The following is a 26382-nucleotide window of genomic DNA, read 5'->3' as shown; positions in this document are numbered from 1 at the left end:
CTGCCCCATTTGCCCGAGTTAAAGACGGCCCTGCATATATGAGCTATTATATTGTATATGTTCATGAGTAGTTTATGGTATTGTGTATGATACATATGAATGTAAGCTGTGTATGAGGGCTGCTTGTGAAATTGTGTGTGTGGATGGATATGTCACATTGTGTGTTTGGTAGGGTGTGGGGGTTGTTTGGGGTATTGCATGTGAGAGGCTGCATGTGGGGTTGTGTGCATGTATGTGGATTGTTAGTGTTGTTGCGTTTGTTCGGATTGTGTGTATGTTTGTGTGTGGGCTGTCTGTATTATTTGTATGGTGGGAAGGGTTATTCTGCATTTCTGTGTATATCTAGCAGTGTGGGTGACTTCCCTGGGTTCCAGTGGGGACCAGGCCGGCCAGGTACATGTCAAAGACAGGAGCGTGCTGCTCTACTACTGTGTGGATTCCCATTCACAAGTGCTGGGAGGAAGTGATCTGAGATGTGCTGCTATGCATAAATTGAGGATTGCCCTTCACCACCTTTTCGGATTACCAGATATCTGAAGTTTTACTGGGACTCCTGATAGGCCAGAGCCTGTTTGGCTCTAGCAGCCTTGAGTGCCGTGCAAAGGCACCTCGAGTGCCGTGCATGGCACTAGTGCCGTAGGTTGCCTACCCCTGGACTATACCATTGTTAGTGCATTATATCATTAGCTACTTCGTCAGCCTACCAGATGCTTATTCATTCATGGTAACATATTTTTATATTTTGCAACAAACTCAGAAAAAAAATCCTTCTGCCAGTCAGATCTTTCCTTGGATTAAAAAGCTTTCACCCCACAAACTAAAAATCATATCCCTTAATATTGTGTTTTTGCAAGTATTCATCCAGTTGCTGTTTAAACAGACTCTTATAAAACCACCTTTTGCAGGCAGAGAATTCCACATCCTTACTGTTCTTACTGTAAAAAACCCTTTCCTTTGCTTTAGACTAAATCTCCTTTCTTCTAGTCTGAATGCGTGACCTCGTGTCCTATGTATAGTACTGATTATGAATGTACTTCCAGACAATGATTTGTATTGGCCCCAAATATAATTGTATCATGTTAACATATCCCCTCTGAGTACAAATCAATCAAACAGCATTTCAGTTCTTGTTATCGCATTCTTATTAATTCTCATTTAATTTTCAATTATTTTTAATCAGGTCAGATACGTGGACAAATAGCAAGCTTTATTACGTAAAGATACTGCAAGAAGAACATTGGCAAACAAAGACGTTCTCAAACACAAAGTAATACAATTATACATTACAATACAGCTGAATTCTGTCTAAAATAATTTAAGAATAAAATATTATGTATACTATTTACTGTCTCGTTAGTCAAAATCTTTAAAGTTCACATCTGTAGATAAAAAAAACCATATCCGACACAGAGCATTTTAGAAAAATATTAAATATCACAAGCCCTAGAATAAAAAAAAAAAAAACATTTTAAAACGTTTCATGGCCTCATGTGCCACAGGCCATGGAGGTCAAAGCAAGATAAATATAAACAAAATATTTACATGTAAGTGCTACTTTTGAAGTCAGTCAGTTTTACGACCCAAGATGAGTCATGTTAAAATTGTCTATTCGTTTGGAAGGTATCTCTTCCACCTTCGCCTGTACTTCAAGACGTAAAATGTCCTGAAGCGGAGTCTGTTAAACCACTGGGTCAGAACCTGGGCAAGCCATCTGTGGAGCAAGAACATTTCTCAACTATCATATGAGGAAACTCTGCCACTTCAATTTCCGTGTAATCGCCCTTCTTGACCAAGTACATGACCGGCAAAGGAGCACTTTCCACAACCGAACAAGTCCTCTCCCCATAGGGATGTTGAAAGAAGGGAAGTTTTGGTTGGCGGCAGCCTCCGGTACAGCGATAAGCATTGTATCCCGCAGGTTCAATGATCCAGTACTGTGTCCACGTCATTTGGCGAAAATTGATGAAGTATTCTTCTCTACAGCATCGATTGTCCTTGTTTTCACCTAGTTTTGAGCAGTCTCCATGGACTCTAGGAAACAAAATGGAAGATTTGTTTAGAGCACTATTACAACATTTCAGATCTAATGATACATAATTTGACTCACTACAGAGGTCTGATTGTAACATGCTAGAGTTTTTGGTCAAGATTTAGCAGATTTTTTGGTGGAAATAAGCAACACAGGTCTCGCCCTTGAAGTCTAGTTTTGGACAATACTTCATAAGAGTGTCATTAGAAGTGGAGTTTACGAGCTTGCTTTTAGAGGCCTCACAATATACAAAAAACAGCACCCCCAAATGAAAAACATGATGGCAGGGTTATTCAGTAATGTGTGAATTTTCAGGAATTTAAAACTAATTTTAATTGGTTTGCAAATTTTAGATTAAAAAATGACTGGATTGAAAATGGCTGACATGGACATTTGGTTTTCAATTCTCTATATTTGTATATTCTGTTCGTAAATAAACCGCCTGAGAATCATTTAATATCAAGATTTTCCGGGTTAGGGATTACAAATCTAGAACCACATTTACTGAGACTGCTTTTATAGCTAGTGGTTACAGATTATGTACTCGGACATGTAGACAACAAATGGATGGTACATGGATGGCTGAATAGGAAGAAAAATATATCTTCCATTTAATAGGGTTGGCACCTGGCCGGTATTTTACCGGGACAGCCAGTATTTGGGGCTGCCTAGCCTCATCTGCTAAAATGTGGGTATTGAAGCTTTGAATGAAACCAATATATACAGAGAAAGATTGTAGTACTGATTCACGCAGGTCTAACAAATCAGAGTGTTACAGAGTCAGTTACGTTAACAGCCATCGTGAATAACTTTATCTAAGACAGTACAGGGGGAAGCGTAAACATTAAACGTTAGATTTCTTACCCATTTTCATCCTGATCGAGCGTGTACACAGCCAGTTCAGGTATTTCCTTGGCATCTCCGTGAGGATTCTGGGAAGTGAAATGTACCAGCTGGGCCATCTGTGAAGCATAGCTGCCAGGTCTCTCGCCATCCACCTGGACCTCCAGGTACATGGTGGCCTTGTTCTCGCTTTCCATCCAGTAATGCACCGCCGAGGTCACATCAAAGCTTCTCCAACCCGACTCCATGATTGGCACCAGCCTAGGGGGCAACAAAGACTTATTAATATATCCAAGCACGATACAATCTGGGCTATTCACTAAAGAAACAATTGACAGGAATTCAACTTTCAAATTTCAAATTTAAGTGGAAAATAGCCAAAAGGTTCTCCAATACTGCTATGCTTCCAATTCTACTATTTTGACCTTACATTTGAAATAGATTTCGAATTATTTCTGAATTCCTGGCAATTCTCACTTTAGTAAATAACCTTAAATATCTTTAATGTCTCTCCAAACTCTCTAACTCATATGTATCATTTAGACTAACATACATTGCAGCCAGGTCACCTACCTGGAGTCTACTAGGTGAGTCCTGTTGGTCCCATCCTTTAGAATCTCCACATAGCAGATACTGACTCTGGCGTTGTTGACGGGTCGATGGTGTCTTCTCTCAGGAAGATTCTTGAGGTTGGGGGACAATTTGAAGAGTTTCAGCTCTGCCATGGTCACCGCACTGTTATTGGGGATCCTGGCTGCAATATCAAACACCAGAGTCTGCTTTATGGGTCCAGAGTAGAGCACCTCGCCAGAAATGGCTGCAAAGTAAGATTAGCTCAGATTTAGTAAATTAATTCAATAAATAATGCAAATAATAATACAATATAATGAAACAACAAAAAATATACATTTTCTACTAATCTTCATAGTACCAACTGGAACATTTAACTTCACAGCCACAAATATTCAAACTCTCAAAAAAAACAAAAAACATCTTGTGCTAAGTGGAGTGTATTCACATAACAGCCAAATTTGTAAAAAAAAAAAAAAAAAAAAATGTAAAACAAAAGTCAGGACATTTTTTTTTATTTAGAATTTTTACAAAATCTATACATTTGCTAGCAAATAGTTAACCTATTATACTCTATAATCTTATACTTTTAGAACTTAATGTATCATAAGTATAATTTAAATACCAAATACTGTGAGCAGCAATATTTAGGTTATAATATGTGTATATATTTTTGTGTGTGTGTGTGTGAATATAAATGATATGCCTACGGCTGCCATTCTGAGTGGCCTTACCTGTATTGGCTTTGATGCCCCTAAGAATGCCCATTAGACTGGGCACAGATCTCCTCTGTCTCTCCCTGTGTTTGTTCAGCATAGAGACATACTTGTCCTGAACATTTTTGGGGATCAGCAGGTTTTCAATGTCTCTCTTCTGTAATCTAGGAACTTCAGGCAGGTTCAGCTTTCTGAGCAGAGCATCCTTGATGTCCTCAGGTGTAAATCCATTGCAAGGTACCAGGCAGCCAGCAGCCAGGAGCCAGCACAGGGTGGTGGGGAGTGTGGCAATCATCATTCTGTATCACACAGCAGGTTCCACTGCTACTAACCCAGACCAAGGCTTAACTTTCCTCTGGAGACCCTCATCCTTCCCTATATATAGCCCCTCTGTGGTCAGCCCCTGCTGGGAGAGCTAATTATGCTAATTCGGCTATAAAATAAAGTAAATAGTAAGACAGGAGGATGGCCAAACCCTAAGTGAAAATATTCCATCACAAGTCCATTCTCTCTAATTAATGCGTTAGGCAAGCTGTAATATTAAATCTTAATAATAATAATAATAATAAAAAGAAGAATTAACGTTCTCTGGTTTTCTAGATACTTGGCGTTGTTACCAAGGGAATTATAATACAGATACAGTAACACTAATGTGTTAGTAAATAGCGCCATCCTACTAATATATTTGAAAAAAACATCACAAACTGGACATGTTAAACATGAGAATGTTTGTATTTTGTTTATTTATTCTTTGGTTATAATATATATATATATATAGGCTGGGGTTTTAATAATATTATATCGGGTGCGCAGAAACAACATTAGGATCCATTATCCAGATTAGTGGGTTTCAACCAGTGTGCCTCCAGCCAGCTCACAGTGTGCCACCCCAACACGGACCTCAGGCTGAGGCGTGTGTAGGTCCAATAGATACCCAAGGCTTAAACTCCCCAAAATCGATGGGGGGGGGGGGGGGGTTGATGAGTGGGTGCAGGGGATAATTGTGTGGTCTGGAGGGGTTTATATATATAGGTAAAGTTTGTGTGGCATGCAGCAGTATATTTGTGGGTGGCATTTGTGTGGATGCAGGTTGTCCATGTCTGGTATAAGTATTTGTAAAAGATTGGACTTTTTTTGTACTTTCCTAGTGTCCCTATTACCTCCAAACCTGTATCTTTCCATATCCTCCACTTGTGCCTCTCCTTCACCCCTCATTATTTGCACCCCATTTCCCCTCACCCAATTTGGCAACTTCCACCAATCTTCCTTCACACATTATTGTCACCCCACTTACCCATTTCCCCTTGTACACTGTGCCCAACTTTCCTATTATTCCTCGCATTTGACCCAACTTACCTGCCTCTGGGCAATGGTACTCGTTAGTCCTGTTTAGGCTACTGTGGCTGTGCTGGCTTGCTGACTATTTCTACAGAGCTGCTCTCACTGCGGGTCAGCCAGAGCAGAGTGTCATATTTATATCTACCCTGTGCTGCTTTCGCCAATACCTAGTGAAGAGACCGGACAAGGACCTCAGACGTGCCAGCTCCTTATTCACCTGGCAAGATTTGGATTTCTCTTATTCCCAGCTCTCTTCTAGAGACGAGCCTGATTTCAGGGCTGTAACAGGTTGAATGCCATAGTCAATGTATGTTTTTTTTAATTCAGGAGCCAGCATTTAAATTGTCATTCCCGCGATTAATTAAAACTAGTAACGCAATACTATCCTTGCCTTTTTGTGTCACTTTACCCCACTCCCTCTAGCATGTAAGCTCATTGAGCAGGGCCCTCAACCCCTCTTTTCCTGTGTGTCCTACTTGTCTGGTTACAACTACATGTTTGTTCGTCCACCCACTGTAAAGCGCTGCGGAATTTGTTGGCGCTATATAAATAACATAATAATAATAATAATAATAATATATTTAGGAGCGCTCATGCCTTTCTGGTAAGGCTTCATGTAAATTTGACATTTATAAGTTTCCAGAGTTGGTTTAAAAGTAGGCCCCAAATCCCAAAAAGGTTACGTGCATCCCCTGTCCATATAGTCATTGCTGCACTGCTTTTCCCAGATATGACCAACAAAGAATATTGACTGACTTCATACAATACTAATATTCATTTAATAAAGTTTTATTAGGCTTTGGAACAATATATCGTCTGCATCAAGACTTCACAATAACAGAATTAGAAAGAAGTGGTTAAACCCAAGAAAGAAAGAAAAAAAGAGAGAGAACAAGCAAGGGGTAGGAAAAAAGGAAATAAATAAAGGGGAATGGGGGGAATGTAGCCTTCTTAATTTGTATACTAATATTTTTTAAACATTTCTAGTGATACGTTTTATTCCCCCACAAAAAAGATTAAGACGCAAAATCTCTGTAATGCTACCCTGTGCCTATTTAGCATAGGAATTATAAATAATTAAAATATAAAGAGTAACTAGATTTTTCAAAAAACAGGGTGAAAAGGCAACAAATCAGAGAAATATGTGAGATGCATTCTGGGAGTGATCGTTTTACACACAGCAGACAAATACTGTAAGTTCAAATAGGTGATTGCACAGCATTGTTTTTGTTTTTTATTTTAAATTTTTTTTTTTTTAAATTACCAATTAAGTTTTTCTTGTAATTTTATTGATAGGTCTTCCCCCTACCAACAACATTTAAAGTGCAGACATCTTGTGAAATGAAGTCACAAGTTGCGGAATATTTATTTATTAATTGAATACATTCCCATATTAGGCACGGTCAGCCTATCAGAATCAAGTCTACTACAGGTCTGGCAGCCATATTGTAGAGACGTTCTGGATACCGCACTCACCAAATAACCCAGGTGCTCTGAAGCCAGGGCTGGCCAGGCCTCCCTTCCAAGATATGCAGAATAAATAACGGCTTCAGGACTCCGGGATAACAGAAATAACATCTTTATTGGGGGGAATGCAGCAAAGTTTCGACCCTACCGGGTCTTTATCAAGCCAGCCATATTAGACCTTTTACTTTAAGACCCTTATGTGGGTAATATAATTTTGGCCCTTAAAATATCGCTGGTCAATTTCTAACAATTTCCAGGTTATAAAATATTATAATTTTTTCCTTTCAGCCTTAGTACTGTAAACGTTGCCTTTTCTGAGAAAGGGCAGTGTTTACATTACTGCATAGTAACATCTCTAGTGACAATCACTCTGACGGCCACTAGAGGTGCTTCACCTTTAATCTCCAGGGATTCCAATATTATAGTGTTAGGGATACATAATTATATTCCGGACACTATAGTGTTCCCACTACTAGAGGAGTTATAATCCCATTTACTTTATCAATGTATACTATATATTTTCTTTGTTGAATTTACCCTGTTATTTAGTGAATACTAACCATGTATTTCACGGTATAATTACACAATCCTCTGAACATGGACCTGTCTGCACTCGATGTGGCATTTATCGCTTCCCTAATGTAAAAATCATTGAATAGACAGTGCGATCCCTCAGGCGGTTAATGCACCGATTGCAGAATCTGTTCAGCCGCCCCATGCCGCAGGTTCTACACCCAGAAGTGTCAATGCAGGGTGAACTGTTCGTTCACTGTAACCGGTGAAACACTTTATTTTAATTGTTCGTATTAAATGTTGATTCGACTGTTACTAAGTGGATACAAATGCGATTTTCAAACATTTAAAGAACTGAAATCAGGGTGCCAGACGGCAGATGGCTCATTGGTATTGAACTATCCAGACAGCTCTACGCCCACTCACTGCCCACCTTTGTCCTGTGTTATTTACCCTTGGCTGGGGTCACTTGTCATACAGGACCTGGAGTCTGGGACAGAGGCGCTAAATGCCTGGCCTAAAGTCGCTGGGGTCACCTGTATGCTCATCTTCACTCACTGGGGCTGTGGATTGCAAGGCCGGATTATGAGATCCACAAACAGCTCTCTGTTAATGAGCAAACAGACTGAAATGTGGATTGGACGCTGTTCACAGTGTGCTGTTCAAATGGCTGGATTCCCTTTTCCTTGTCATGCAAACAGGAGCTGGAATTTGGGGAAGGCCATACAGTTTGTGTATTGGATGATCTGTGCTGCAAACAGGTTGTCAGACAGAAGATTAAATAGGAGAGTGAAATATGACAGACGCCCATCGTCAGGACGTATCTGTGTTTACGTCTGGCACCAAATTTCTCTTTCATGGATCATTCTGTTATTTGTCTTTTAACAATACTTTTTTTCCCCCAATACATTTAAAGCCTTTTTTGGGAACCTCTAGATGTGTTCGAAACAAGCACGAAAACTTTCCATGTTTATTAACTAGCAGATTGTAATAATATCGCTGAGATTGCTGCTGTTTGCTCAATTTGCTGCCACCTTTAAGATAAACCCCAGAGTTCTTTCACATTCCTTATATGACTTTATTATTTATTTCTAATCAGACATGTGACTACCTGCAGTTTACTCAGTTACATATGATTTAATTTGCCAATTTGCTCCAATATTACTTAAATTCCTAGTTCACCTTCCTGATTTAGCAGGCTAGTTAGATGACGAGCATATGTTTCTAGTCTCCAGACTATTTGTTGTTTTATTACTTGAATTTATTTATTTTTTTAAACTTTTTTATTTTATTAAGTTTTTTGACATTACGAAGATCAATATGATACAAAAAATAACCACATGGCAGACACACAGGATGTCAAGACGTGAATAGAATATACAGAATTCCGGCACTAAACACCCTGGTGTTATAGAAAATGATAAAAGTTAATCTTGGATCATTCCTATCATCAGCACTTGTATGGGCATGGGCAATCATAGGGATCATTATGGTGGCATACCCTAAGTAAGGGAATTAACTACACCCAGACATAAAAACCTTAACTTAACACAATAATGAACACCAAGTAAAACAACAAAACATAAAATAAAACATAAATAAGAGAATGTAAGCAGAATCCCCATATCCGCAATAAGCCTAGTGCTATAAGTGTTAAGGTTACCTTGTAGTAATGAGAACTTCGTTAGGTGGAGTGTTGTATAGAGCTCTGGTATCATAACAAAAATAATATAAATTCCTAAACAGCGATGTTTCAGCTCACACAGTCTTTTTACGCGTAAGCCGAAACGTTGGCCTATTTGCTTCCTGCTATGAACTGCGTTAAATTTGGAGAGTACTGGTCTATTCTTTTTTTTTATTTTATTTTTTTTTTTTACATTTTTATTCTGAATGTTAAATACAACATAGATGCCAAGCACAATCTCAGCTACAGGAAATTTGTCATGGAATAGATCCAGTGTGAGTATAGAGTGTACACGAAGCATTCACATTCACTTTTTTAGAACAGTAGAACAAAACTCCGATCTGTCAGGTATAATATATCTATGGAGAATTTTCAGACAGCGTATGAGCTTATGAGCGAAACGCGCTTCAGGGCGACCAGGGCTTTATCAATCAGACCACTATCTATTCAGACTCTACAACAGAATGCTTGAATATATGGCTACTCTGCATTAATAACCTTTGAATTGGCGAACTTGCCGAGCATTATCTATCTGGCACTAGTAACTATATAGTTTACACTTACCCCTTGTAGATTCTTCCCCTTCGTTATACTACGAATGTGGGGGGCGGTTTCTTTTGTTATCTACTAGTTAGGGAAAGTGTTTTCATAAGGGGTGCCCTCGAAGGCACAGTAGGGAGAGTTGTATTATCTTTCAGATAGTCTATCTTTTTTTCTCCCTTTCTCTATACCCTGTTACTGTAACCTGCAATATAACATCAGGCTCCCAATGCTCGCATTACCAGCAGATATATCTGGCACTAATAATCCATACAGAGCACTCTGAGGCTCTATATCAATACACTGCATCCTTTAACCGGATGATCGGCATGGGGTATTAATGACCCTACATTTGCCCGAAGGTATTATTAGCATCAGGTTAATCCCAACGGACAACCTTACATAAATGTTTATAGCAACGTGTTTTTCCTTTTAAGTCTAACAGCTGTATAGTCTGCAACTATCCACACTTTTAAGTCTTTGGTAAGTGCTCATCCATACTTTATTGTTGTATAATTTCTCTGTGCACAGATGACTTTGTGGCTTTGTTATGGATGCAAATGTTTGTTTTTTTTCTGCTGTATTGTAAAAATATTTTCTCAATAGATACTAGATTTTAACACTTGGCCTGAGACCTTTGTGTAGCTTCTATTATGGTAAAAATGTTTAGACGGTGGACTCATGAATAGGGTCACAGTGCGAAGAATTCACTGCACCCTAAGACTTGTGGAAGTAAGTTACATTTGTGCAACATCTATGGTTACATTAGCACCTCCCATCACAGCAAAGTCCCTTTAAGAGCCAGCAGAGTGGACAAACTGCAACTTTAAACAGAATTCTTTTTTTTCACATCTTTTTACTTCTACAGATGTTTGAAAGGGATGGACTCACCCACTGACCCTATGTCAATAATTACTGAACAGCAAGTGCGAGTCTTTATTCATATAAGCTCCCACGAGGTTCCCCTGAACTCCGCAGGGAGTATCCAGACATAAAGACACCTGTCCCTCACTGAATGCTATGACCACATGGGCTCATTCTCAAACCAGCATTGACTGAGCGCTGATTGCGTACAAGTCTACTAATAACAATGGCTACCAGAATCTCACACAAGCGTTTGTTTGGAAACCACCCAACTCTGTCTGCAGGACATGTTGATTAAAGAATGACAAAGGATTTCACTGGTGGGGAATGCTTGTGTCGTGTGGTTCTAGACAGTCAGGGCAAGGACAACATGAGGGGGACAGGACAACATTCATCGCTTTGGACTGGTTAGAAGATTGGGGGGGGGGGGAGCTAAGTCACCCAGCACCCTAGTAAGTAACCCAGCACCCCAGTAAGTCACCCAGCACTCCAGTAAGTTGTCCAGCATGTATCACCATACCTTCTAAATGACCTAATATATTATTAGCTCATTATATGTCATTACAAACATTCTGGCATTATTTTCACTTAATCAGGAATTGTGGAGAAAGGACAATGGGATCGAAAATATTAGACCAATATAGCAAACAAAAAAAACCCTTCAATCTGTTATTTTATTTTTGTTAATTTACCGTAATTCTAGTGACTATATCCCTCGCTATAGTACCTGTCTACGGATCATGGAAAGCAGAACTTGTGAGGACATCTAAAAGATGTTCTTAGTTTAAATCACATATTCTAACGGTAAGAGCAAAAATGTACCAATCGACAGACTCAACTATCTGTGCAGCAATTTAACGTCCATGCAGTAAGCGTACATATAAAACTCACTGTCTTCAATCATTTGTCTGGATAAATCAAAGCAGGAATAACCATAAGGCAACCTCAGGTGGCTGCGTATGGCCCAGGGGACCCCAGAACCATTAATTTGGTTGACTTTATTTACCATCTCTATGTAAATGAGAGGGAGGGCAGGAACTGATAAAGCTGGCTAGGGCCTTGTGGAATTTTAATCCTTCTCTGTGCATATATATGAATTATAGGATGGTTTGTAGAGTGCAATTTCCAGATTTTACTATTAACATGACGTAAAGTCATGATTTTATTAAAGACACGGAGGCGAGTATTGTGCATAACTCTTTTTTTATTCCCTCAGCAGCAAAGATAGAAGAATATAAATATCAAAATGAAAGAAAAAAAACACAGGCAACCAATCACATAACAGAGGAAGTGACTATAAACAATCCAACAATCCCCCTCTTTCTTGCGAAAACCAAAGACCAGGAAACATGAACGACATCCCACTTGGCAAGAACAGGAAATGGGAACAAATCGATAACTTCAAGCTAAAAGGGAGAGAGAAATATTGTAATAACCAAACTCCAAACTGAAGACTTACCAAATAATTATGTCGGTTGCTACTCAGGAACTTAAACCTGTAATATAGAAAATATGATTAATATAGAATCGTATACAACCAAAACATCAACGAGTAAGTATAAAATCCATACGAATAACACAGTAAACAGACCAGATTGCAACATACCTGAAAAGTCCAACAGCATTTCACCCAGTGACCCAACACCGGGAGAGTGGGTGGGTGGGAATAATACTCACCTCTATGTCTTTTATAAAATCATGACTTTACGGCATGTTAATTGTAAAATCTGGGAATTTTATTAAAGACACGGAGGCTCATATTATGCAAGTTTAAAGCTGCGCTATTACTTGAGATTTGATGTGCTCAATTGGTCTGAAATAGAAGTTACGGAAGGTCGATTCCTGAGACCAATCCGCCGCTCGCATAATGTCCTCTAGACGACAGCCGACTTCAGAAGCCTTCGATGCCATAGCACCACGTACTGAATGAGGCGTGAAGATAGAAGTGTCAACTCGAGGGGCGTGGCTTGCCGTGCATGGAGTGAGTCGCATATCGCCGGAGCTCCGCGAACCCGGACCACAAAGCCCCTTATCTATGCCACATTTCACCTCTAAAATGGGGAAAACTAAGCGCCAGGGCACCCCAGGACCATCGGGCTCGAGTCCAGTGAGGAAAAACGCCGGACCGCTGGATGATTTTCTAGCATACCCGGACGGCCCCCGAGCCGCGAGACACGCGGACAAGATGGCGGCCGCGCCACCGGACTTGGACAATACTGCAGGCCCGGAGTCGGGCCCGGCGGGGGGCGACCAGCTAACACACATTACTGCTGAACTAGCGTCCATATCTGCCAACATGCTCTCCAAGGGCGACAAAACTGCGCTTGTGGCGGAGCTGAGGGCGGCGATCAGGGAAGAGATCCAAGAGGTACGTAGGGACCTCACTGCCCTGGAGGAAAGAGTCACGGAGCTGGAAGGGGAGAATATCAGGGCCATCCAACACTCCCAATCCGCTGACCACGCCACTGCTAGACAGGGCTCGGTTCTGCTCGAGCTTCGCAGACAGGTGGAGGACCTGGACAACAGGGGACGGCGTAATAACATAAGAATCAGAGGCCTGCCGGAGGTTGAGCATGAAAACCTAGGCACGACCCTTACGCAGCTTCTCACCCATATTCTGGGAGAAGATGCCCCAGAAGATTACCAGATAGAACGAGCCCACAGGGCCCTTCGTCCCCCCAGGAGAGATGGCCTCCCACGTGACGTTATCTGCTGCCTACTGTCCTTCCAGCTTAAAGACGCCATCATGAGAGCAGCACGTGCTCAGACCATCACCTTCCAAGATGCCGCTGTTTCGCTCTACCAGGACCTGTCTACCCTCACCCTGGACGCAAGAAGGGCGCTGCGGCCACTCACGCATATCCTCCAGGAGAAACGTATACCCTACAAATGGGGTTTCCCCTTCAGCCTCCAGGCCAAGCGGGGGAACACGTGGTGCTCCCTGAGGTGGCCCAACGACATACCCAGCTTCCTGAGATCGATGGACCTGCCACCTGTCAACGTTCGCAATTGGATACTGGACCATCCTCCGCCACGCCCGGACCACCCTGAGGTTCCAGAGCCGCTCCGCAACCGAGCACGTAACGACACGCAACCTATCCGCTGGGGAGGCCCTAATGGGCCCGAAGAATAATTGAACCCGTTTTGATCCCGACCCCGGTGTCACCTGGCCCTCCAGAACTGCCCCCGAATGATGATGTGCCTATCTGAAAGCATCGACGACAGCTAAGTACACACACTGAACCTCATGTGGGGGGCATAGTTATTACCCTCTCCACGCAGGCCATGGGGACCCGGGGCCGACATTTTGGGGACACTCCAGATATGGGGGGGGGGCTCTCTTTCACACACCGTTTATTGCTTTTGGGTGGGGAGCGGGAGTAGGCCCCCACTATTTTGTATCGGGACTGCCCACCGGCGGATTTTTTCCCGACCAGGGGACTGGGGTACTCTGCCTCTTTCTGACATCCGACTCCACCAGGGTCGGAGATCGGGACGCTACCCAGTTTTCAGCCCAGAACCGCCCGACTGCCCACGCCGAATGGCGAGACTCCCCTTAATTTTACAGGACTCCCTGGAACCGTTAGCTGCTTCAACGGCTAGAATTGGGGGGGTCCAGTGTCAGGTTGGGGTGGGGCGCTGGATGGGAGGGGGGAATTGGGAGATTCTGGTTATGAGTGTTATATTGCATGCCAACTGCATTGTAGCCCGTTATGTAAGATACTAGTAAATTCGCCACTGTATGCATGTCTTAGCCTGTATAACCACCATACACCCCACCCTTCTGAAGTTGCCATTTTCCCGGATCTGGCACGTCCCCTTGCTGTTGATGGAGCGGCCGCCCGCTCCTTAGTTGGGGGGGGGGGAGGGGGGCTTGCGGGGAGTTTCGAATGGGCCTGGGAGTTGCACGCTGCACGGGGCGTTGCATATAAGATAGTGAGCAGCCTGCACCGCCCACGCCCTGTCAGACACAGTACGATCCCAGGATAGCCGTTATACCGGTTGCGCCCCGTAATGCCGCAGTTCTCAATGACCACGGGTACTGGCGGACCTCCCTTTGCCCAGTGGCTAAGACATGGGGAACTGTGAGCATAAGGGGAACTTTGCTAAGGTTTATTTACTGTTAAATCTGAATAATGTTGCCTGTACTGTATGCTCTCTGCAAAATTGTTCTCCCTTTATCAGAATGTGTGCAATTTCCCTGCCCCGCGCACCCCTCCCCTCCCCCCCCCCCCCCCCCCTGTTTCGCCCCGACCGACTGAAGTCACCCCAAGTTCCGGATACTGAGACCATTATTGGAACCCCGCCCTCCCAGCCACGCTTGGGATACCCAGGAGACGTCCCCCCCCCCCATGGAAACCAGCCTGACGAGACTGGGCGCCCCCCCGGCTCCGACTCCCGCCGTACCACGGCTTAGTCCCCTGTTCCGCCCCACGCCAGCCCGCACGGAACGCCCAACGTCTGATGATTCCGTAGCCCCTCAATAAGACCGTTGACTTCACATATATTGTTTATTCTATGCGTCCTGATTCGCACGACCCCTGAGTGTTGCTGTCCGCCCCTATGTGGTCCGGGGGAACGTGACACCCGGTACCACCTGACGGACCACATACACGTGACTTCCTAGTCCCCCAGCAACGGACCCACCTGTATATTAGGTCACCCATACCTGACCTAGGGCCACGGTTGCCTATAACCCCTGACTCAACCCCTGACCCGACCCCTATCTACTCCCCCCCGTATCGCCTTTCCTTCCTCTACCCCCCTCCCCCCCCCACGCGTTCCGTGCCCGAACACAGCCATGGCATCGAGCTATCTGCCCTCGCCTTTGCTCCTACGAACGCATAATGTTCGAGGCCTTAACTCTCCCGAAAAGAGGAGACACTTACTACGCTCCCTCTGGGCACAAAGGACCTCTGTGGCATTTATTCAAGAAACACACTTACAAGGTAAAGATGCCCCCCTGATTAGCGATAAACGATTCCCCCTAGGCTACTACGCCAATCACCCCGAAGCCAAACGAGCGGGGGTCGCCATTCTCTTCTCCCACAGTACCCCTTTTGTCAGCTCCGCCTCGCAGGCAGACCCCCTGGGCAGGTACATATTTGTCAAGGGTGAAATCGCCGACCATAGGTACACTTTCGCCACGGTGTACTGCCCTAACAAGGGTCAACACCGGTTCTTAACAAAAACCCTTGCACTATTAGAGAAATTCCGGGAGGGAACACTGGTCCTGGCGGGCGATCTCAACATTCCTCTGGACCCGCGGATGGACTCATCCGCGGGCACCAGCACCATCCCCTCACACTGTATACGCCAGGCCAAACAATCCTTAGCTAGATCAGGCCTGATAGATTGCTGGAGGGTGGCGCACCCCGAAGACAGGGATTACACATGCTACTCAGCGGCCCACACCAGATACAGCAGGATAGACTATATATTCCTTGCACAGGAATACCTCCCCTTCCTGATAGACGCCTCCATTGGCATACAGCACGACTCGGACCACGCACCGGTCCAGGTTACAATCAAATCTCCGCTCTTTAAACCCAGTGAACGCCACTGGAGACTTAATGAAAATATCCTGACTGACAATGATATCACCACACAAGTAGCCCAGACACTGACCCAATACTTTGAGGAAAATACCACACCAGATGTCGCCCCCCTCACTATATGGGAGGCACATAAATGTGTAATACGGGGACACTTGATCAGGCTATGCACTCAACGGAAGAGGGAACACGGCGCCAAAACCCAAGCTCTGATACGTGAGATTTCCACCCTAGAGACGCGACATAAACTTGACCAAACGGACGACACTTATCGACACCTCACGGACACACGTAGACAACTCAAGGACCTCCTATCCCAGAACCTATTACACACCATTCGCAAGTCCAACAGACACTTTTATGAGTTCTCTGACAAATGTGGTAGGACACTGGCACGCACACTGAAACAGAGACAGAGACTGCATCACATACACCAAATCAATGGACGGGACGGGACAATGAAAAGGACCCCGACAGATATCCTGCAGACTTTCAGGCTCTTCTACGAAGAGCTTTACAATTTGGATACCACCGACCGAAGTACTGACGCGCGCCAACATCGGCGCAAAATAGATGACTTCCTCACGGACCATATAGGCCGCACGCTCCCGGAAGACCTGGCTGAGGAATTGGAACAACCGCTCACGGTAGAGGAACTAGCTACTGCACTCAAAAGTTCCAAAACCCATAGGGCTCCAGGCCCTGACGGACTGCCCACTTCGTACCTGCGCAGGTTTAGGGACATACTGCTCCCATGCCTGGTGCAAGGTTTCAACTCTCTGCTAGAAGAAGGTCGGTTCCCAACTGATGCCCTACGCGCCACCGTAACGGTCATACCGAAGGAAGGCAAAGACCCCGCGGAATGCGGGAGCTACAGACCGATCTCCCTCCTCAACGCCGACCTCAAACTTTTCGCCAAAACCATAGCCATGAGGCTCTCCCGTGTGCTCCCCACCCTGGTCCACCCGGACCAGGTGGGATTCCTTCCGGGGCGTGAGGCGCGTGATAACACCACCCGAGCCCTACACATGATCCACTCTGCCCGGTCGACGAAGAGGAACCTAATCCTGGTCTCCACAGACGCGGAAAAGGCGTTCGACCGGGTAGACTGGATGTACCTTGAAGCCACCCTCCGCCACATGCAATTCGGCCCTCATATCCGCTCATGGATCCTCTCCCTATATACGAACCCCACGGCCCGCATTCGGGTTAACGGCGCTCTGTCTGCCCCCTTTGCCATCCGGAACGGAACCAGACAGGGGTGCCCTCTGTCCCCCCTCCTGTTTGCCCTCACTCTAGAACCCTTCCTGGAGGCGGTCAGACAGGACGGGGGAATTAGTGGGTACAGACTCCACAACGTAGAACACAAAGTGGCCGCCTATGCGGACGATATGCTATTTTTTCTAGATAACCCCACAATCTCTTTTCCCAACCTGCTCCGAGCCTTTAGGACCTTCGGCGGTATATCCAACCTGAAACTTAACTTGAGCAAGTCGGAAGCCCTGCCGATATCTCTCACGGCAGAGAAGGTCGCGCACCTAAAATCGCAATTCCACTTCTCCTGGTGTGACTCCAAACTTAAATACCTTGGCGTCTGGCTGCCCAATGACCTGTCACTCCTATACCGACTAAACTTTTTACCCATACTCGCGACAGTACAGTCAGACCTCCAACGTTGGAGGAACCTCTACGTTTCCTGGTTCGGCCGCATCAACGTGGTAAAAATGAACGTGCTGCCACGTCTCCTGTATCTGTTCCAGGCCGTCCCTATCACTATCCCCAGAGCATACTTCCAATCTCTGAACACAGCCATTCGGCAGTTCGTATGGAACGGGAAGGCGAGCAGGGTCAGCAGGGCGCTATTGGAGCGCCCCAAAAGCAAAGGGGGCGCGGGCCTCCCATCCCTTCAAGGATACTACCACGCGACACACCTACTCAGAGTGATAGACTGGCATGCCCACCCCACGGTTAAACTGTGGGTCCCCATGGAACATGGGCAGGCAAGGGGAGCGCTCCCTTCCCGATTATGGCTCAGCTCCCTCACGCTTTCCTCACTGCAAACAGGCAATCCCTTGATTGACGCTACACTACGGGTCTGGTGCTCGTTGAGGTATACACGTCAACTCACCTCTACTGACAGCCCCCTCACACCTATTACACACAATCCGGGTGTGGGAGGCGGTCTCACGCCAGCGGACCTACACTCATTTCCCGACCCCGACTGGCTTAGCTTCCGACAGCTCCTGCAGGGACAGCAACTTAGACCCCTCACGGACCTCTTGGGTGATAAGGTACCCACTGGACTGGATCACTTCCACTATGCTCAAATACGGGCTTACTATAAGACATTCCCAAACAAACAGTGCCTACACAGACCCCCCACGCAGTTCGAATCCCTATGCATCTCTCGAACCCACCCAGACAAGGGAATCTCAATGCTGTATGCGACGCTTTTACACAACGAACACCAGACACACCCCAGATATGTGACAAAGTGGGAAGAGGAGACAGGGACTACTCTAACAGCTCAGGAATGGGACAAGATCTTTATACTGACGCACAAAACCTCCATCAGCTCCAAAGTTCAGGAGACAGGCTATAAGATTCTCACGCGCTGGTACAGGACCCCTGATGTTGCTCACCGCATAGACCCTGGGATCCCTAATGAATGCTGGCGTTGCGGAGGGCCAGACGGCTCCTTCCTCCACATATGGTGGAATTGCCCTGATATTGTCCCTTACTGGACACGGATCAGAGAAGCTATCCGCCTTATAACAGATATCACCCTACCCCTCCACCCCCTCACTATGCTCCTACACCATACTGACATGTCTATCTCTGCCTACAAAAAATCCTTGCTTAGACACCTACTGACTGCAGCCATAGCGCTCATACCTACCATGTGGAGACAAAAGGGCGCGCCCACCTTCCAGCGGTGGCTAGACAGGGTTGGGGAGATACACCACATGGAATCACTCACGGCAGCCCTGCAAGGCAGATTAGAGAAATGTGACCACATCTGGATGCCATGGCTGTGGTACCTTATGATGGACGGGACCGGAGCCCGTGGATCCCCCCCCTCCCCCCCCCCCTCGTCCCCATCCCTTCCTCCTCCCACACCCTCCCCACTTACCTGCGATGAAACATAGGCTAACCGTTACCCAAGCCCTCCCCCGCTTAGACTGCCTGTCACCCATATCTCGACCTCGGATATAGGGTTGATGACACCCCCCGACCTTGACTGTACCGAATCCAACCCCGACGAATGCCCGACACTACGGACCCTGTATGACCCGGACCCCTAGACTATAGACCCAGACGAACCCTACCTACACTCACCAGACCGCCCCGCAGACACTCCACGACCAGGTGTGGCGAACCGTCCCTTGAAACTGGGGACCCCACCTTTCCTTTACGTGACATGTTCCAGGCCGATACACCGGTAGCCCCAGTCACTGACAGCCGCAGAAACTGGAAACTCAACTGCCACTATGGTCAATCTGAGAAACCCCACAGGTGGTCCCCACGTGGTTTCACTGTTTTGGGCTATATAACCTCACACAGCCCACCCGCGTTAGCCCCCTATGTTTCCTGAAACTACACGTACTTTACGCCCCGTTTCTGTTACCCTCATGCGAGGCACAACTCATAATCAGGAGTGGGTCCCCACATGCCCAACGGGCTAGAGGAGTCCCTTCACTCCCCCCCATAGCACGATACAGGACATGCTCTATTGCCAGCGGGTATTGATGATCATGAACACCTGAATGTTATCTAGCCAATGAATGTGCTTAGACTGTGTCTCCTTATTACGTGACTCACCAATGCAGTTGTAACTACGCTTGTGGTATATGTTGATACCGTTACCACCACACATGCTACTGTCTACGTCTGGGAGTCTTCCCCAGTACGCCCTATTGGTTCGAGGCATCCTAAGTCTCCCCCACGCAGCACGGTACAGACCTCACGATGGTGTCAACCGCTGGTTACAAATATATGTACGTGCATGTCTACCAGTTGCTTAGTTTGGTTACTCTTAGGCACCCTATTTATGTCTTTGTTGTGATTTAATCTCGCCGTGTCATTACCACTTATGCCACTCATTTATGTGACGTTTTTATGTTATTGATGATGAGTACGAGCTAAAGCCTGTCCTTGTCGCTCGTTATGTGTAAATTGAAAATTGAAAATAAAGATTGTCAAAAAAAAAAAAAAGAAGTGTCAACTCATGCTAAAGATAGAAGCCAGCACACCCAACGTGCAAGAGTCGGGGTCGATACAGGTCGGTAAGGCGACCTTAATGAAATGAATAACGGATGCAAATCCAATGAACGAAGAGACCGCGTAGCATCCAGATAAGCCTTCAGACAATCCACTGGACAGAGTGCTGGACTCCCTGAGAATCTAGGGTACACAAATGACTTGGATGCCGATTTAGTCCTCCTGGATATGTTGAAAGAAACACCTTCAGGAGTAAAAGTAATGGCGTCCCAATCAAGGGCCCTGACATCAGACACTCTCTTACACGAAATCAAGCAGAGTAGCATCACTAACTTAGAGGATAACTGTTTAAGTGTCAGTCCTTGGTTAGGGTACCATGATGATAAAAACTGTAACATCAAGTTGACGTCCCAGAAGGCAGAGAAACGAGTCCTAGGTGGGCGAGTGAGGTGAATACCCTTGAGAAGGCGACATACAAAAGGATGTCTGCCGACGGGTGAACCATCCAAATCTCTATGTCCAGCTGAAATTGCTGAGCGGAAAAGGTTGATAGTGTGATACGCCTTACCCGAATCGAACTCCAAGATCATATGGAGAGGGGCAGGTACGGTATCCATTGACCGTTCCATGCACTAACCAGACCATGAACTCCATGAAGCGCGATAGGCTGTTCTTGTACCTGGAGCCCAGGCGTTATCGAGGAGCAGGAGAGTCGCTCGTGGAACGTTTGGGACATTCCAAGGTCCCCTGAAAGGAGCCACGCTATCAGAGGCAATTGGTTCTGTAATACCAGTCCGTGTGAGTTCCCATCCGGATCCAGAAGGAGTTCCTGGAAACCTGGGATCAGTCGTGGATAATCTATCGACAACTCCATCAGGTGTGGGAACCATGGCTGAGATCTCCACAGAGGGGTGATCAGTGTCAGGGAACAATCATGACGAACCAACTTCGAGATTGTGCGAGCAATCATGTTGAACGGGGGAAAAGCATACAGACGGCCCGTCGGCCACTCCTGAAGGAAAGCGTCCGTCGCTACCGCTGCCGGGTCTGGTCTCTAACTGTAAAACTCCGGTAGCTGGTTGTTCAGACGGGATGCGAACAAGTCCATCACGAACCGTCCCCATAACCTGTCTAGGCTTTGAAACACCGAAACGTGCAAGTGCCAATCTCCCGAGTTTCTTAAATGTCTCGAATTCCAATCCGCCCCCGAATTGTCCAGACCCGGGATGTGCTCTGCCGTCACAGAGACATTGTTGTACAGACAAAATTGCCAAAAGTCTTTCGCCAATAGAGCCAACATTTTGGATTTGGTTCCCCCCAAGTGGTTTATATAACAAACTGCCAATTCGCCCAGCCTGGGGTAAGGCTGAGAATCGCGAATGCCCCTGCCAAGAGTTCCAGACAGTTGATGTGTAAGGATCTCTCTATTTCGGACCATCTGCCTCCTGTGGAAATGTTGCCACAACGTGCCCCCCAGCTGTGTAAGCTGGCATCGGATTCTATCACCACGTCCGGTATGGAACCAAAAATGGCTCTTCCGTGCGAACCACCACACCAGTTTGTCCCTGGATTCCGAGTCCAGCCGTATCCTGGACTCGTAAGAATGACCTGAACGGAGGTGCGACCCCTTGAGCCGTTGGTAGTGTAACGGACCCGGAAAGATCGCTTGAATGAAGGCTGCAAGTAGACCGATAATTCTTGCCAGCTGTCTGATGTACAAATCTGACTCTCGAAGAGCTCGCCGAAGCTCTTTCTGGATGGCCTTCATCTTGGATTCCGGTAGATATAGGAATTGTTTAATGGAATCCACCTTGAAACCCAAGAATTCCATCGATTGAGCTGGGGTCAGGATCAACTTGTCCCAGTTGATCATGAATCCTAAGTTCTGGAGCAGATTGATCATCCACTCCACATGGGTCTGTAGCTGACCTCTGGACTGGGACATGATTAGAATGTCGTCCAGGTAAATAATCAGGCGTACGCCACGCGTACAAAGGAAGGTCACCACCGGTCTCATGATCTTGGTGAAGCACCAAGGAGCTGAGGATAGACCGAGCGGTAGGCATGTAAAATGCCACCATCTCCCGTGCCAGGTGAAGTGGAGGTAGTCCCTGTGTTCCACCGCGATGGGTACCGTAAAATATGCGTCCTGCAGATCTAGCTTGGCCAACCAATCTGATGTACGGAGGAGGTCTCTGAGGCAATGTATGCCCTCCATCTGAAAATGTTGGTATCGGAGGAACGCGTTGAGGACGGAGATTTACCACCGGACGGACACCTCCTCCTTTCTTTGGTACCAGGAAGAGGTTGCTCGTAAAGCCCGGGGCAGCAAACGTCAACTCCTCTATGGCGCCTTTTAACAACATCTCTCCGATTTCCGTGGAAATCATGTCGTCCTGTTCCGAAGGAAGGGACAACTCCCTGGGGACAGATAATTGGACAGGCAGAGAATCACTCAAGGTGTTAACCCCTTACTGACTGTAACACCCAAGAATCCGAAGTTACAGCTGCCCACCCCCAGCAGAATAAGGCTAACCTTCCCGCCACCCGTACTTGAGCGAGAAGGGAAGAATGGGTACTCACCATAAGGACGTCTGCCCGAAGTGGTACCGCGGGGGCATCTGGAGCCCCATGACCTCCCTCTAGCTGGGAAGAAGGGAGGAGCTCTCGGATCCTGGAAGCACCGGAGGGGAAAAAGGAACCTCTTTTGGCTCGGAATGAGCCTCGGAATCCACGGCTGGGTGGACGGCTCCTGCTACGCCCGGCCCCTCCGAAAACCTTAGGTGCAAACATGCGCTTCATATTGGCCTGGGCTTTTTTTCAATGGCCGTAAAGGTTTTAACGTATGACCCCAGGTCCTTCACGAAGGTAGCACCAAATAACATCCCACCGCCATGGCAGCCAATTTGGGGTTGATTTTGAGCAAAATCGCTTTACGTCTCTCCGTTGACATAGCGGTATTCGCATTCCCCAGAAGACAAATAGCCCGCTGGACCGATCCTATGGCCACATCAACATCCAGGGCCGAGTCGCCAGCTCTAGTGGCATCCAGAAGCCAGCTTCGACAAAGGGCCCAGGGTATCTAAAATCTTGTCTTGGCATCCCTTTAGGGAGTAGTCCAGGCCCTTTTTGGTTTCCAGCCTGACTTGTTTTAAAATTGCGCGATCTGGGGGTCAATCTCAAGGGTCTTGCAGGCCAAGCCTGGGAGGGAAGGCCTGGGGCCTTCAGCACGTAATTTATTGCGGCCCTCTTTGCATGCGCCGCGCAACATATTGGGCGATATACCCTGGGGGTTCCCACTTGGCTGATCGGGGATGACATAGGTCATCTGGATCGAATAGGGAGTTGCCCTGTGGATCCAACAGCGTCTTATTATCCCCAGTGGGGCCATGTAGAGGACCCTGTGTAGTGGTAGAGGTCCCAGAAGGGGTTACACCCGTATGGGGTAGATCCTCACCCGACTCAACCTCATCATAAGAGTCGTACTCCATCACGTCTAAATCAGCCTCCGCACTCCGGTCGGTATCTGACCCTTCCTCAAGGGCTCTAGCCCGTTTCCACAGTCTAGTCTTTTTAGCCTGGCCAGGGGCTATTTTGCGCGTGGGAGGCGCGCCTTCTGTGACCGCCTCAAGCGTGTCTCTCATGGCAGGTAGAACCTGCATCGAGGAGTGGAAGTCGACGTGTTTAGCCTTAGCATTCGCCTTACGGGCTCCAGGCATGGCAGGGGCAGGCGGGAGAGCCCCATCACCTAGGAGGGTGGGGGCCGCCATAGAAGGTAAAAGCATAGCTTGCAAGGACTGGGAAAACGGTGAGGACACCGCTCCCATGGCAGAGGCAAAGGCCTTCTGCAAGGATGATGCCATAGTGGCGTCCAGTAGGGCCTGAAACTCTTGGGAGGCTACATTACCCTCAGGATTATCCTGGGTAAAGGCCTCTGCAAGGCCCTCTGGCCCCTCATCTCTGTCTTGCATATTAGCAGAAAGTTACACCCACAATATCAATATAAAAATTCCTGAACTAAATTGATTAGGAAAAGCAACAGGGTTGAGTAACCCACATGAGAAAACAAAAGACGACCTGTCTGTTGGTGTGCCCAGGGGACCCAGTGGCCTGCAAGGGCGGGCAGCAGGCTGACCACAAGTAGCAGGGAGCGAGTAAGGTCCGCCTCCAAAATGGCCGCCGCACGTGGAAGCCGGGCAGATACCGATCGCGGCCAACACACAGTTGGGGGAAGGGGCGCGTGCACCTCACCCACACGGGCAGACCGCGAGAGCGAGAGCCGCGGTTGGCTTAGAGAACCGCGGCAAACCGGCGCTCCGAGGTCCACGCGCACTACCCAGAACAAGGCAGCCTAACAACAGGGGAGCATAGGGAGGAAGCTCCCCGGCGGGGAAAACATAAATAAAAAAGGGGGATCCCCACTAGGCACACCACCAGAAAGCAATGACAGTGCAGATACACTATAAAACACAGCAAGTAATCAAATAACATGCAGAAAACAATAATAAAAATGCAAAAATCCAGAACATAAATGCATAAGAGGAGCAAGATACTTAGCTCGTCTGAGGGAGCAGCAAAGAAAGAGGGGGATTGTTGGAGACACATGCCTTTTATAGTCACTTCCTCTGTTATGTGATTGGATGCCTGTGTGCCTATATAGTTTTTTTTCTTTCATGTTGATAATATTTATATTCCTCTATCTTTGCTGCTGAGGGAATAAAGAAAGAGTTATGCATAATATGAGCCTCCGTGTCTTTAATAAAATCAGGTGACAAAATTAGAAAATATTATATTGCTAACAAATACAGCTCAGCACTCAGCACAAGATTATAATTCGATGGCTTAAAGGGACACTGTAGGCACTATAACTATTTCATCTTGTTGAATTGGTAACAGTGCTTGAAATCAGCTGTACTGTCACTCCATTCGGTGTGAAACCATTTTCAAGCAGTTTAACAATAACCATAGCCCCGCTCCCACTGTGGGTGTGACTCGGGCTGTGATTACACTTCCTTCTCGTCATTTTAATTCCTACCAGTGGGTGCTGTGAAAGGCTGAATGCATTGCTGCTCAGGGTAATACTTCCTCATTAGCCCAAATAAAACTGTGGACACCCGTTAGCATAAACACATTAAAAAACGTTAATACTAAATGGAAGGATTGCTCCAGGGGAATCCAGACACTATAACCACTTCAATGAGACGAAGCTGTTACAATAAGTACAATGTTCCTTTAATAAAATAAAAACTCTGGCAGAGTGAAGGGATTACGGTGGTGTATAATAGCAGATGATGAAATGTATGCTGTTTGGGGTACATTTTCTGGTAGTTGTATAGTTGAGGATCAAGATTGTAAATTAATTTCTAAAGCGGGCACAGGAAGTAAGTCTGAGGATAATTATGAGGTGTGAAAAATTTGTAGGGCAAAGAAGATAAGTCAGTCCCTAAGGACTAGAAGTGGGTAATGTGGTCCACAGTGAGAATGACTGAGAGCAGGTAACACTAATCCAGACTAGAGACACTGAGTGCCAGTAATCTGCCCCTTCACCTGGAGATTGTGAGATTGGGGACAACACATGTTAGTTCCTGGGGATAAATTTTTGTTGTAATGGGCACACCATTGACTACAGCGCCACCACCTGGCTGTTCAGCACACTGTGCCTTTTAAAATGTTTCAATTTCAACATTGAATCTACAAAAAAGAAAACCCAAAACCAATACAGTATTCCCTAGAATGAGTTTTCCAAATTATATACAGTATGGGATCTGTCTGCAATTAATGGCAGGGCTTTCATATTAGCAGAAAAAAACTGTTTGTGTCCAATACAAGGCTACGAGTATAATAATTTAACACAAACCGTTCTATTAACATCGATGTGTCCTACACAGAAAGCCCAAAAAGTACATTTTCCATCAGACAATGACAGAGGTGAATCATATTTCATATAACTCTTCGAAACATGGACTGGCAGCAAAGTCTATGAAATATAGTCCAAGTAGAGCTTGTACCCAAGGCTGGAATCTGCTAGTTTAGACATTAACT

At 46.1% G+C, this 26382-nt stretch overlaps 1 protein-coding gene across 1 annotated transcript; it reads right to left on the bottom strand.

Moving 5' to 3' along the window:
- Nucleotides 1–1691: 1691 nt before the first annotated feature.
- Nucleotides 1692–4456, bottom strand: LOC134586436 (left-right determination factor 2-like). The gene is made up of 4 exons (XM_063441948.1): nt 4177–4456; nt 3446–3689; nt 2894–3133; nt 1692–2031 (listed from the first exon to the last, which is right to left on the bottom strand). The coding sequence occupies exons 1-4, from the start codon at nt 4454–4456 to the stop codon at nt 1692–1694; spliced, it is 1104 nt and encodes a 367-aa protein (XP_063298018.1).
- Nucleotides 4457–26382: the final 21926 nt, after the last annotated feature.

The sequence above is a fragment of the Pelobates fuscus genome, chromosome 2 (assembly GCF_036172605.1).
Source record: "Pelobates fuscus isolate aPelFus1 chromosome 2, aPelFus1.pri, whole genome shotgun sequence".
In the NCBI taxonomy this organism is placed as follows: Eukaryota; Metazoa; Chordata; class Amphibia; order Anura; family Pelobatidae; genus Pelobates; species Pelobates fuscus.
The sequence above is the reverse complement of the archived record's forward strand: the minus strand, read 5'-3'. Positions and strand labels throughout refer to the sequence as shown.